General features: G+C 44.8%; 1 protein-coding gene across 5 annotated transcripts; it reads left to right on the top strand.

The window, feature by feature from the left end:
- Positions 1-55: 55 nt before the first annotated feature.
- TIGD7 (tigger transposable element derived 7) lies at positions 56-6,960 on the top strand. Of its 5 annotated transcripts, none has more exons than XR_012429658.1 (2): positions 56-106; positions 3,804-6,960. XR_012429658.1 is itself a non-coding variant. In XM_005591082.5 (2 exons), the coding sequence occupies exon 2, from the start codon at positions 5,181-5,183 to the stop codon at positions 6,828-6,830; it is 1,650 nt and encodes a 549-aa protein (XP_005591139.3). In that variant the 5' UTR covers positions 56-268; positions 5,168-5,180; the 3' UTR covers positions 6,831-6,960. The 5 variants fall into 5 exon arrangements, 3 of the variants coding, with proteins under 3 accessions (XP_005591139.3, XP_005591138.3, XP_015298038.3); XM_005591082.5 differs by having other exon boundaries at positions 56-268; positions 5,168-6,960; XM_005591081.5 differs by having other exon boundaries at positions 56-268.
- The last annotated feature ends 7,301 nt before the right edge of the window (positions 6,961-14,261 follow it).

Raw genomic sequence — 14,261 nt, 5'->3', positions numbered from 1 at the left:
GAAGTGGAAGTGACGCTTTCCGAGGGCGCGCGGAGGCCCGCCTTCCGGCTAAGGCGTCTGAAACCGGCCTACTTCCTCGCCAGAGAAACTGCTGCCGGCCCCGGAGGTGGGGAAGGGTTAACGCTACCGAGTCTCCAGACCCGCGGAAGCCTAGAGGGCCTTGCACCGGCTCACCGCGTGGCTGTCGCCGTCTGGTGTCCCCAGTGGGGGAGGCGTCGCACTGCCACGTCTGTTCTGTGTGGCTGTCGGGGCCCGGGAGCCTCGCCGGGTAAGGGTCGCCGCCCAGCTGCGCGCGCCGCGTCCTCGGGCTTCCCGCGGCCCGGCCGGCAGTGCTCGAGCTGTTGCTGGGCTCGTCGCAGCCTCCTCGACGTAGAGGCATTTTGTCCGGGTCGGGCCACTGGCTAGCTCAGAAACAACGGCCCCCCGAGGGTTTTGTACCGTTTTCTAGGTCTCGTGACGCATTCCCCACAACTATTTTTTCTTGTGAGGTAGGTTTGAACCTGTGAAATAGGTACTTTTTCTACCTCTCCTTGACAGAGAAACGAAGACCTAATGACTTGCTCAGGGTCACATAGCTCAGCAGTGGCGGCGGCTAATCGGAAATAGCTCTCCTGTTGTGATATCTTCTGCGTTTTCCACTCCAGTATTCTTCCCAGGAAAATGGGAACCTTGTTTTCATCTCGTATCTCATGCAGCGCCTAACATAGTCACCTGGATAAGATAAGCATTCCACACATATTTACTGAATCATAGTTATAAGAATCTAAGTGTTTTGGGTGTTCGGTGATCTCTGAATTAATCAGTTTTTGTAATGTCAGTCTGTACCAGTTGAGGGATTATTTAATAAGTCCAGTATGAGTGGTTTCCGAATTACCAGTTTTTGTAACGTCAGCCTATAGCAGTCAAGGGACTATTAAGTCAGCTATGCGTAGCCAGTGTTACAGAGCTGAGTAAGACGTCTTTGTCCTTGACTGGGCGCGGTGGCTCAAACCTGTAATCCTAGCACTTTGGGAGGCCGAGGCGGGTGGATCACGAGGTCAGGAGATGGAGACCATCCTGGCTAACATGGTGAAACCCCGTCTCTACTAAAAATACAAAAAACTAGCCGGGCGAGGTGGCGGGCGCCTGTAGTCCCAGCTACTCGGAGGCTGAGGCAGGAGAATGGCGTGAACCCGGGAGGCGGAGGTTGCAGTGAGCCGAGATCGCGCCACTGTACCCCAGCCTGGGCGACACAGCGAGACTCCGTCTCAAAAAAAAAAAAGACGTCTTTGTCCTTAAGCAGTCTATTGAAAGGACTGAGGCAATGTCATGAATATCAGTAACACAAAGTAAGAATAGGACATAAACTGAATTCTGTGAGAACTCCGAGAAAATCAAAGTTGATTTGGGGTTGGGGAAATTATAAAAGACCTTTTGTCCACAGGGATTTTGTCCACAGCAGGGTATGGAGACACATTCCAGGCAGAGGGAAGGGTGGGAGTAAAGGCTTTAAAAGCTGGAAATTATTAGAGTGTGAGATCTTAAGTACGTTTTTACTGAGTTGGGCTGCATTTAGAGGAAGAGTTTTAAAAGTTAGAAAACGAGTTTATGTAGAACTTATACTGCAGTCCTTTGAATGGGAATGAAAAGAGTGCATTTAAGAAAGTAAATCCTGAGGGGCCGGGCGCGGTGGCTCAAGCCTGTAATCCCTGCACTTTGGGAGGCTGAGATGGGCGGATCACAAGGTCAGGAAATCGAGACCATCCTGGCTAACATGGTGAAACCCCGTCTCTACTAAAAAATACAAAAAAAAACTAGCTGGGCGCAGTGGCGGGCGCCTGTAGTTCCGGCTACTCGGGAGGCTGAGGCAGGAGAATGGCGTAAACCCGGGAGGCGGAGCTTGCAGTGAGCTGAGATCTGGCCACTGCACTCCAGCGTGGCCAACAGAGCGAGACTCCGTATCAAAAAAAAAAAAAAAGAAAAAAGAAAGTAAATCCTGGAGCACCATTTGAGCATTTTTGACCGAGCTTCTTTCTAGGGCAGTTCATCTAAGGTAAGTTTAAGGTGAGAATGAAGATGAGAGGCCATTGCCAGGTCATTATGCTATGTTTGCTTTTGGATAGGATAGGATGTAACTCATCTTAGGCATAGATCTTGATCCCTTTTAAGTGAGAGAGAAAGATAAACAGATTTAATAATGAGCGTCTGCCTAAGTCACTTGAATATGTGTCTAAGTAGGTTCATTTCCTTAATATCTCAGCCAGGTTGGGACTTCATTTCTTCAGAAGTAAGTATTGTTCTCAGTCTATCAGAACCAGTGGACAGTAACGCCCTCAGCATTAAGATTCTTATCACTTGGCCCAATGCTGAATATATAATTAGCATTTATTAAGTTGAATAAGTGAAGTTCTGCTAGCAGTGCTAAGCAGTGCCCTTGGATATCGTTGACAGGCCTGATTCATAATATAGTTAGGAAGTTGGTTAAAGGGAGAAGAAAATGGAAAAGGGATTCATGGGAAAAAGAGGCATGCAAGGCACAAATTGTGAATAGTGAATGAGGGCCACTGATGATTTTCATTATGTGAGGTTTGCTGCCATAGTGGCTTATCCTTTGAAGCCCACAAATGTTTCTCGAGCCTTTCCTTTTGGTTTCATTCACCTCCCCTTGCTTGGGCACTGTTTTAGAGATGATGACCATAGCTGGCGCAGTGGCTCACACCTGTAATCCCAGCTCTTTGGGAGGCCTATGTGGGTGGATCACTTGAGGTCAGGAGTTCGAGCCCAGCCTGACCAACATGGCAAAACCTTGTCTCTACTAAAAATACAAAAATTAGCGGGGCATGGCGGTGCGTGCCTGTAATCCCAGCTACTTGGGAGGCTGAGGCACGAGAATGGCTTTAACCCTGAAGGCAGAGGTTGCAGTGAGCTGAGATTGCGCCACTGCACTCCAGCCTGGGCGACAGAGCCAGACACCATCTCAAAAAAAAAAAAAGAGACGACGGTACAGCTGAGAAGCATTGAAAGCAAATACATTAATTCTGAGACACCCACACAACTGCCATAGTGAACTGAATATTTTTGCTAGGTGACTGGCTGGAGTTAATGGTGCTGCTATTGGTTAGCAGATACTTTATTTTTCCATTTACAAGTGAAAGAAATAAACCAAGATTTATCTCTGAGTTATCACTTACTAATTGCCTTATAGTTGCCTCATTTAGAAAGTTGCTTGATCTTAGCCTGCCATTGGCTCCACACCCTAATTACTACCATATTCTCTTGTAATCTTCTCCATGCTCCATCACTCATAGTTGGCATTTCTTGCAATGAATGTTAGAGGAAAACCAGTAGTCTGACTCTTCTGGGTTATTAGATGAGAGACTTAAGAGATTTCTTTGGGCTAGGCGTGGTGGCTCACGCTTGTAATCCCGGAACTTTGGGAGGCTGAGGCGGGCGGATCACCAGTTCAGGAGTTCGAGACCAGCCTGGCCAACATAGTGAAACCCTGTCTTTACCAAAAAAATACAAAAAGTAGCCGGGTGTGGTGGCACACACCTGTAGTCCCAGCTACTCAGGAAGCTGAGGCAGGAGAATTGTTTGAAACCAGGAGGCGGAGGTTGCAGTGAGCTGAGACAGTGGCATCGCACTCCAGCCTGGGTGACAGAGCAAGACTCTGTCTCAGAAAAGAGAGAGAGAGAGAGAGAGAGAGAATTCTATGTAGTTGGGGAATGAATGGGCCAGTCAGATTCTGCCCTAAATAAGAGGAAGAATAACTGAGATACCAGCCATTTCCCTTATTTCTCTGACATACTTTTCTTTCTTCATAGCACCTGGAATGGATAAAAGTGGCAGTTTTTGTTTCTTCCCATGAGGTTGTGTATCTGGAATGAGAACCAGGAAATTAATCTAGACTAAGACATTTCTAAGGACCTGGAATGGCTTTGGGGAGCACCAGGAGGACCCAAAAAGAGTATTTGAGGGCTAGAGGGACAGAAGAGTTTGCCAGCAGGATTTATGAGAAACAATTGATCAGAAACAGCAGCAGAGAAACCTTTTAGATTTCTTCTGTGGAAAAGTTGAGTCTTGGTTCAAATTAAGTAAAATAAACACTGAAGAGAAATCAAACTCTCAAATATGAAAAGCATGTTACTTACAATGTAAATTTAGGAAAGCAAATGAAAGGACAGATCTTTAAAATGTTTTAACTATGGTGAAATATTTGTAAAACTTTTGGGCTCATCTCTAAGAATTACTGTGATTCTGAAACTTGTTCTCAGAGAACAGTTTCAGTGAAAAATAGCACTTGAGAATACATCAGATGTTCCCAAGAAAGAAGACCTGAGAATGGTAAAGTGCCACTAACGAATTATTTACATACTTATATATTACCTTGGCAAACACAAGAGACACTCAAAGCACGGTGCTTGAGAATACTATATTGAATGCAGTAAAAGTTGGATTTCTTTCATACGTACAACAAAAACTACTTACTTTCTTCTTCACTTCAAGATTCGGTACAACTGTTCCTAAATTCCAACTCTCCATACATCCCGATGTCAGGGTCCTTGTAGCCCTTATCCAGATAAATGAACTGCTGCCCAGTGAGCGCTATATACAAAGCAATATGAGCGCCATTCTCTTTTCGGGCAGTGAGGTAAAATCAGGTCTTTTTGGAAGGGGAGAAGCCACATTGCATCTCTGCTACACACAAGATTACTCTGTCATTGCCTATGGGTCTTTCACACTCCCTTCTTCTCAAGCATCGGTTTTTATTGAAACTTATTCCACCTGGGTCCTTTCTTGTGAGCACATCTTGCTCAGTCCCTCCTCTCTTGATATTGTCACTTTTCCTGTATTGAGTTAGGGAAAGTATGCAGGTATTCTTGTCATTCCTGACCGAGGCTGTTATATCTGTCAAAAGAGAAGAAGTAGGTGGCATTCCAAAAAATGATGACTCATGGCTTGCAGGAGCAAGAGCCAGACAGGATTTTGGAACTGGGAGCTTTCGGAGTACGTAAGACCTCCACCTCTAGACTAACTCTTCAGCCATGTTATCCCCTTCAGTCCATTATCCTCCAATACAATGCCCATGCCTTCTGGGGCTTTGAGCTGTTTTGTTTTAAAAATGTGGGGGTTTTTTTTGCCAGTTCATTAAGGCTTTTCCCTTTGTTTTTTCCTGTTGGTTGTTCAGAGTTAAATTCAGTATGAATAAGAGAGGGAAATATACAACACTGAATCTGGAGGAGAAAATGAAGGTTCTAAGTAGAATTGAAGCTGGACGATCACTTAAAAGTGTAATGGATGAATTTGGAATCAGTAAGTCAACATTTTATGACATTAAAAAAAATAAGAAGTTAATTCTAGACTTTGTACTAAAGCAGGACATGCCATTAGTAGGGGCTGAGAAGAGAAAGAGGACAACCGGAGCCAAATATGGTGATGTAGATGATGCGGTCTACATGTGGTACCAACAGAAACGCTCAGCTGGTGTTCCGGTAAGAGGCGTGGAGCTTCAGGCTGCTGCAGAGAGATTCGCACAGTGTTTTGGGCGAACAGATTTCAAAGCTAGCACTGGTTGGCTTTTTAGATTTCGAAATCGGCATGCAATTGGGAACCGAAAAGGATGTGGCGAACAAGTCCTAAGTTCAGTTTCTGAAAATGTTGAACCATTTCGACAAAAACTGTCCATGATAATCAAAGAGGAGAAGCTGTGTCTAGCTCAGCTATACAGTGGGGATGAAACAGACCTCTTTTGGAAGTCAATGCCAGAAAATTCTCAGGCAAGTAGGAAGGATATCTGCCTACCAGGGAAGAAAATAAACAAAGAAAGGTTGTCTGCCCTTTTATGTGCAAATGCAGATGGAACTCATAAATTAAAGTCAATCATTATTGGAAAATCAAAACTGCCCAAAAGTGTGAAAGAGGACACAAGTACATTGCCTGTGATATATAAACCCAGTAAAGATGTTTGGTTCACCAGAGAATTGTTTTCAGAGTGGTTTTTTCAAAACTTTGTTCCTGAGGTCCGACATTTTCAACTTAATGTCCTAAGATTTCATGAAGAGGACATCAGGGCGTTGTTACTTCTGGACAGTTGCCCAGCTCATCCTTCCTCTGAATCACTAACCAGTGAGGATGGTCGAATAAAATGTATGTTCTTTCCCCATAACACTTCAACCTTGATTCAGCCAATGAATCAAGGTGTGATCTTGAGTTGCAAACGACTGTATAGATGGAAGCAACTTGAAGAGAGTCTTGTAATATTTGAAGAAAGTGATGATGAGCAAGAGAAAGGAGATAAAGGAGTTTCCAAAATTAAAATGTACAATATAAAAAGTGCAATTTTTAACTGGGCAAAAAGTTGGGATGAAGTAAAACAAATAACCATAGCAAATGCATGGGAAAATCTTCTTTACAAAAAGGAACCTGAATATGATTTTCAAGGCTTAGAAGATGGGGATTATAGAGAAATTCTTGAAAAATGTGGGGAGTTGGAAACTAAGTTGGATGATAATAGGGTGTGGTTAAATGGAGATGAAGAAAAGGGTTGTCTCCTAAAAACCAAAGGTGGAATAACAAAGGAAGTTGTTCAAAAAGGAGGAGAAACTGAGAAGCAGACTGCTGAATTTAAATTATCTGCTGTAAGAGAGAATTTGGACTACCTTCTTGACTTTGTTGATGCCACACCTGAGTTTCAGAGATTCCACTTCACGCTGAAAGAGATGCAACAAGAAATAGTTAAGAAACAGTTCCAGAGTAAAATCCGTTCTAGAACTGGTAGCTTTTTGAAACCTAGGCCTCATGATATTAAGGACTCCTTCAGTGGGCCTTCAACTTCTGGTTCTAATCATTAGATTTTGTGTTTAAAGATTTCTGCCATTATATGATGTAGGCCTGCTGTGAATTGTCATGTTTTAGCAACTGACATTATTTTGTATATCAGTGCCCATTTATATAATGGTTATAAAATTTACAATTTGAAAATAACACATTTGTGTTTCAAGTTTATTTAAATAAATTTATGTTTCATAAATTCATTTTTTTTAATTTTACATAAGGATCTGAATAATGAAGTATTGTCCCAGATTATCTAAGGTGGAATACCTTTGAGAAAAGCATTAGTTTGTAATCATAGCCTACGACAAGGAAACTGTGCTGACTAGTTCTAGTTAGCTTTAAGATAAGGATAGGTTAGGTTTTCAATTTAATGATAAAACACACTGCTTTCTTAACTCTGTTACTACCTATTTAGTGTTTGTTTTCCTCTTACTGTGAAAGTAGCATGCTGATTATAGGGATATATAAAAAAGATCAAAAGCACTCAATTCTGTTGACTAACGATATCCTCAACACTTTGGTGTATACCATATATTTTTTAAATAGGCAGATTACATTGTAAATAAAACCCTACCTCTTACTGTCTTAACATATTTTATGGTTTGTTAATAAGTTAGCATTTATTGAGTATATAGGATTGTATATATATGTTAGTCTTCATAATAATGCCTTCCCTTTTCAAATACATAAGGAAACAGATTTAGAGAGATTAAGTAACAAAGGTCACATAAACTAGTAAATAGCAGAGATGAGACTTAAATTCTATTTAATGCCAAATCTCAGGCTTTTAACCATCATTCATGCTGCACTATTTCTTAGAGTTTCCCTTAGATTATTAAAATCTCTTAACCTCACAATGGATGGTTTTTTAATACCCCAACAGGGGATGTAACATCAGTTGAACTACCAGGTCAAAGAATGAACTTTTGAAAAAACTTCGATACACACTGTTAAATTGCTTTCACATTCCCGCCATTATTTTGAAAGTACTTCTCCCTATGCACCAATCCCAACATTGAATATTGTTATGCTGTTAGTTTTTGCTAATTTTGTAACCAAAAGAATGGTATCTTTATGGCTGTTCCCTATTTAGTATAATATAAGGTGTCAGGTGAGTTGATATTTGCAAATAATAAGCTTGCTTTGGATAATTAGTTATTGGCTTTCAGTGTTTCCTTTCTCATATATTCAAGAATCTGTTTCCGAGATGCATATTCTATTACACTGGTGAATACTAGGCAATTATAGTATAAAATTAGTGACTAAATACAGTACTACTGGTGTCTACTCTTGCTCTAGTACCTTGCCGTTTTCATTACTGGTTAATGTGAATTTTTCTTTTTTTTCTTTTTTCTTTTTTTTTTAAGATGGAGTCTCACTCTGTCGCTTAAGCTGGAGTGCAGTGCACGATCTCAGCTCACTGCAACCCCCGCCTCCCGGGTGCAAGCAATGCTGTCTCAGCCTCCTGAGTAGCTGGGATTACAGGCATGCGCCACCACACCCGACTAATTTTTGTATTTTTAGTAGAGATGCGGTTTCACCATGTTGGTCAGGTTGGTCTTGAACGCCTGACCTCGTGATCCGCCTGCCTCACCCTCCCAAAGTGCTGGGATTACAGGTGTGAGCCACCGCGCCCAGCCTGTGAATTTTAATAAAAAGCAAATGCCCACTTTCCATGTTTGAAAATATACAAGCTATTTTTACTATCCTGAGTCACCTTCAGCATAAAATTTATTCAAGCCTCCTCCAGACACCAACTCCCTCTGGGAATTTATTCATAACTTAAGTAAAATTGGGAAGAATTTACATTCCTTTTTTCTCCTTTCAAATTGTAAGTGCAGTTTTCATTTAATGGAGTTCTCATATTTTTTATTGTTCCTAGGTAGGTTTGTTGTTGCTGTAAGTGGGATCCTTTTTTATTAGTAGTGATTGCTGATATTTTCACCTTATAAATTCAGTAGTTATCTCTTTTTTGTCTTATTACCCAGAACTTGTAGACAAAGTGTATCCACATTGCCACTGGGCATCCTTTTTACATTCAGTTTTGGCTTGATTTGTGCTTCCCTGGCTTATTCAGTCTGCAGCTTGGTGGAAGGTGGGAGACCTTTCACATGAAGCAGCTTGACTTTTTTTTTTTCTCAGATTAGTCCATAATGACCGCACGCTGGGGTTGGGTGCGGGCGAGGGCAGTAATTACTCTTTGCTTGTTGTTTTGCCTCTTTTGAAAGACCTTACAAGCCTGGGACAGGATGGATTGTGGAAGTGGAGGGGAATGGCAGATGAGGACTCTGGGCAGTTCTCTAGTTCCTTTTAGTTTGGGTCTTTGCATCAAACATCATTCTTTTTAGTGATAATAAATTCCTAGAGTGACCGAAAGTCACCCCAGTTTTCAAAAGTACTCATTGATTCTGGAAACTTCCTGTTAACTGTTTCATGTCACTAGACAATAAGCATGTTGTTGGAGATTCAGCTCTGAACAACCAAGAAAATGAATGAGAACAAACCACCATGGCATGTGTAAGGGAGGGAGCCAAAGTGAACACAGGAAGGGGCTTTGAGACTTGGATAGCAGGGGAGGTGTCTGAGAGGACAGTGCGTGACTTTTGAGATGCGCTTTAAATTTGTGACGCAGGGGCTCAGTCTCTGCGATGTCCCAGGCAAGCTGAAAGGTCCCTGGACCGTTGCCTTGGGGGCCTCTGGCGGAGAAGAGCAGGAAAGAGGTCAAGGCCAGGGTCTTTGGGGGACATCCTACGATTTTAGACGGGTCTCGGCCCACGTAGTCTTGACCGCTACACTTCCTGGATCTCTCGTCTCTACTCTTCCTCCTCACTGCCCTGCCCTGGTCCAGGCCCTGTTGACCCTCTGCCTCGACTCTGCCTCTTCAGTTGCCCTGCCTGCCTTTTCTGTCCCCTCTCCATTCTTTCCGACCCTGTACCAGAAGAGAGCGAACTCAAACAAAAAGAGAAGCCTCGGGCTTTAGACGCTTCGTGGGCCTCCCACTGTTTAAAGAGAGGCCCAGCCCCTAGGGCGGCCCCGCGCTTTCCCGTCACCCGCTCGCACGCACCCCGGCTCGGCTCTCCCATCGCCTTGCTCGGCCCTCCGCGCCTCCCGCTAGACCGCGAGGGTCGACAGGAGTTTTAGAGGTTGCAGGTGCGCCACCGCCTCGAGTCTAGGAGAGGAAACCCCTGCGGCTGTGCGTGCGGCCCGGAACCACCGTACACCACCCGGGCGGGAACGCGGGAAGGAAGGGGAGGGGCGTGATCGTGGCCCCAGGGGTTTGGGCACAGGTCCCAGGACGGCCGCGTAAGTAGGACCGGCCAGAGGGGAGGGAAAGGCTGGGACCGGGCGCAGGGCGGCCTTCGCCTCTAGGGGCACAGCCGAAGCTGAGGGGAGCGGCAGCCCCGAGGCCCGGGACGGCGGTTGGAGGAGGCTCGTGGGCCCGGTCGCGTGTGATCCGATGCGGAGCAGGAGTCGTCTGCTTTGCCCAAGCCTGAAAAGGGAGTCTCTGGTTCTGCAAATCACTCCTGGGGACTGGAACTTCTCCGTGAAGCCCAGGCACTCACCCTTGTGCCGTGTGCTGGGGCTGGACTCCTCCCGAAAAGCCCAGCAGAGCCGAGAACTCCCTCAAGGGCAGCAGCACCTCAGGAGTAGGGAACTGGCCCCCTGGACGTAATGGAGGGCAAGCAATTTCCTCATGATGTCCAAAAGCATAGCCTGGACTTGAGAACGATACTCCTTAATGTTTTTCTTTCCCATTCTCGCTGCCTGGAGAAATATTACTCTCCTTGGAGCAGGTTGGGGATGCTTGAGAGCCACCAGATTTCTGACGGAATCTTTTGAGACATTTAAGGTGTCTCTGTAGCTAATTGAGAACAGTAACATTAACTGGAAGATCAGAATTTTTTTTGTGATCTGAGTCGTTTTTTCTCAACCATTTTGTCGTTGTTGAACTTAACCTAGATCATCCCAGTGCCTCTTCACTGCACCACTCAGGCAAGGTTTAGCTGCTCTTATTAAAAAGTGTATGATGGGAAGGAAATATTAACTGCCCTTTCAAGAACAGAAGTCAATTTTTAATTGGGAATGCTCGCAAGCTAGACTGAAGAGTAAAAGAAAATACTTCAAATAAATAAATGCATTTTGCTTGAATTCATCTAGCTATTCCTGAGTTCCTGACCCCCAAAATTAAGTCTCCTAGTGCTAAGAAATTTGCTAGTTGGTTTTCCTGTAACACACATTAAGACACTTTACAATACTTAGTTGTTTCAAATGCATGTGAAACATTTACAAAAATTACAAGTTGTAAAGCAGTGCTGACTTTGCACATTCCTAAATTGTATCAGTTAATGTAATGAATCTACAGTAAACTCTTCTTTAAAAAGTGCTGAGTCTAGGCCGGGAGGGCGCGGTGGCTCACGCCTGTAATCCCAGCACTTTGGGAGGCTGAGGTGGGTGGATCACGAGGGCAGGAGATCAAGACCATCCTGGCTAACATGGTGAAACCCCGTGTCTACTAAAAATACAAAAACTTAGCCGGGCGTGGTGCCAGGCGCCTGTAGTCCCAGCTACTTGGGAGGCTGAGGCAGGAGAATGCCGTGAACCCGGGAGGCGAAGCTTGAGGTGAGCAGAGAGTGCGCCACTGCACCCGAGCCTGGGAGACAGAGCAAGACTCCATCTCAAACAAAACAAAAAGTGGAGTCTAAGCCCTCAAATTTCAGATTACGGTGCCGAGACCCAAAAGTGCTTTCATTACAGCAATCAAAACTTTTAAAGTGACTTCTGATGGGTTTTTCTGAAAAATTCAGTGCTTTTAAAACACTTGCTTCCAGTCTGTGTCCCACCTCTGGCTTTGTCAGTATTGCTCCCCAACCTGACCCTGCCAGGCCTTTTCACACTGCTTAGATGTGGCACTGCTTCTCACCCACCAGCCTTCCTGCTGGTTTCATGTGCTACCTTTGCTAAGGATGTGTGGCTGCTGCTTAGGGTCACTCCACATCTCCCAAGGCCCCTTTGTACCCATTTGGACTTAGGGGCTAGAGGTCCTTATTGTCCCAGGGCTAGTCTCCCTTTGACATAAGTGCCACTCAAACTCGGTTTTGGCTTCTTTTACAAGACCCCTAGTGGGTAAAGTATTAATGTAAAAAAGTATGTATGAAAAAGCACTAACTTGGACATCTCTTGCAGTGACCTAGTTCTCACACTGCTATGAAGATACAGAGACTGCATAATTTATAAACAAGAGGTTTAATTGATTCAGTTCTGTGTGGCTGGGGAGGCCTTAAGAAACTTACAATCATGGTGGAAGGCAAAGGGGAAGCAAGCACACAAGTGAAGGGGGAACTGCCACACTTTTAAAATCATCAGCTCTCGGGAGAATTCAGTATCACGAGAATAGCATGGGGGAAAACCGTCCCCATGATCCAAGCACTTCCCACCAGGTCCCTCCCTTGACACGTGGGGATAACAATTAGAGATGAGATTTGGGGGCCGGGCGCGGTGGCTCAAGCCTGTAATCCCAGCACTTTGGGAGGCCGAGACGGGCGGATCACGAGGCCAGGAGATCGAGAGACGATCCCGGCTAACACGGTGAAACCCCGTCTCTACTAAAAAATACAAAAAACTAGCCGGGCGAGGTGGCGGGCACCTGTAGTCCCAGCTACTCGGGAGGCTGAGGCAGGAGAACGGCGTAAACCCGGGAGGCGGAGCTTGCAGTGAGCTGAGATCCGGCCACAGCACTCCAGCCTGGGTGACAGAGCAAGACTCCGTCTCAAAAAAAAAAAAAAAAAAAAGAGATGAGATTTGGGTGGGGACACAGAGTCAAACGGTATCAGACTTCATGGGGGCCTGCAGTAAGGGAATCAGACCTGCTCTCTGAAAGATGAGTACAAGGGAAGGAGATGTCATCAGTCCCTGAAATTGCTGCCAGTGTGGTCTTAGTGACCTCAGTCAGTGTTAGGTGCTTAGAAGGAAATCTTTTGGATCATCTGTCGACGTTTGGCACAAATACTTCCTTACATGCCAGGCATGGTGCTGCTTTATGTAGTTATTTTCTGTGATGTCATCTCATTAAAACAAGCCAAGAACAGCTACGCATGTGAAGTTTGCTGGAAGGGGAACTAGACTGAAGATTGAGTGAAGGGTTCCACTGGAACGCCTTTTTAGGGCAAATACCTGAGAGTCATTTTCTAGCTTCAAGCTGTAGTGTTCCAAGTATGAGCAGCATCAGTTGGAGCACATCATAAGATCTGTGTGGGTGATGTTACCGAGGGAGAGTAGATGGAAGGGGCGCTTTCCAGTCTGTCCACATAAACTGCCATCTTAACCAGAGTGCTTTGTAGGAACACCAGCTTTACATTCCACCCAGTTCATGGCATCAGCAGCCTGGCTGACCCTGCACTGCTCCACTGGAGTGTGTTCCTGCTCCCACCACTGTTGATCCTACACTGATCTCTCTAATCCTAAGCCTCCACTTCCCTGCCCTCAACCCCCACACCACCACTGCCCTCCTCTGTGAACAAGGTGATTAAGAGGAAGTTACAGAAATGAGAAATAGTGAGATATTTTAAAACTGGCTCAGACAACCAAAGAAAAACTCATACTAAACTAAGGCAGGGCTGAGAGGAGGAGCAACGGAGCACTGTTTCCATGACTTCAAGTTGCTATATCCATCAACCTATTGCCAAAGGACTGTTTCTTCATCTTTTTCACCCAAAGAACAGCTGGATACCTTCCTCCAGGGCCATATCCTGAGGTGTTTTCCTGGCATCTGATTTCCTGCTCTTAGAATACTCCCCCATTTCCCACAGATACACACTACTAGAATTGCTGTTTCTGATATGCCATTCTAAAATGTAATGCTAGTAATCCCAGCACTTTGAGAGGCCAAGATGGGAAGAGCGCTTGAACTCAGGAACTCAAGACCAGCCTGGGCAAACAGTGAGACCCCGTCTCTACCAAAAAATAAACATAATGTTTTCCCTTAATAATTGTGCCATCCCCTGTATCTTCCCACCATTAATAATCAATAACTCAATTATACTGGGACCATCTTAGCTTCTACCCTGGAAACCAGTTGCAAGACCAAAATATCCTGTCCTCCAAGAGTCAGATCTTCCTCAGCTACTGAACAAGAATGGAAACATTCTAAACAAAGAATTGGAAACATTTTTACTGCTATAGACTGCAGAAGGAATGAATACTTTCTAGAGACCCTATGACAGCATCACCCCAGCAGCCATTTGGCTTGATCCTTTGTTACCACATGGCAGTCCCAGCCTGAAGGCTGCCAGGCCCTCACCTGCCTCTCCCTGTCTGCTGCCTTGTCAGAATCTTCCTGACCAACCCAGTAAGTCTATGAGAAAGCAGGGCCTCTGACCAAGGCAGAGGGGAGACAGATCAACACTCGGGGTTCTAGACAGCAACTTTCAATGAAGACTCACACACATGTA

Source organism: Macaca fascicularis, chromosome 20 (assembly GCF_037993035.2).
Source record: "Macaca fascicularis isolate 582-1 chromosome 20, T2T-MFA8v1.1".
NCBI classification, from domain to species: Eukaryota; Metazoa; Chordata; class Mammalia; order Primates; family Cercopithecidae; genus Macaca; species Macaca fascicularis.
This window is presented reverse-complemented; position numbering and strand designations above follow the sequence as displayed.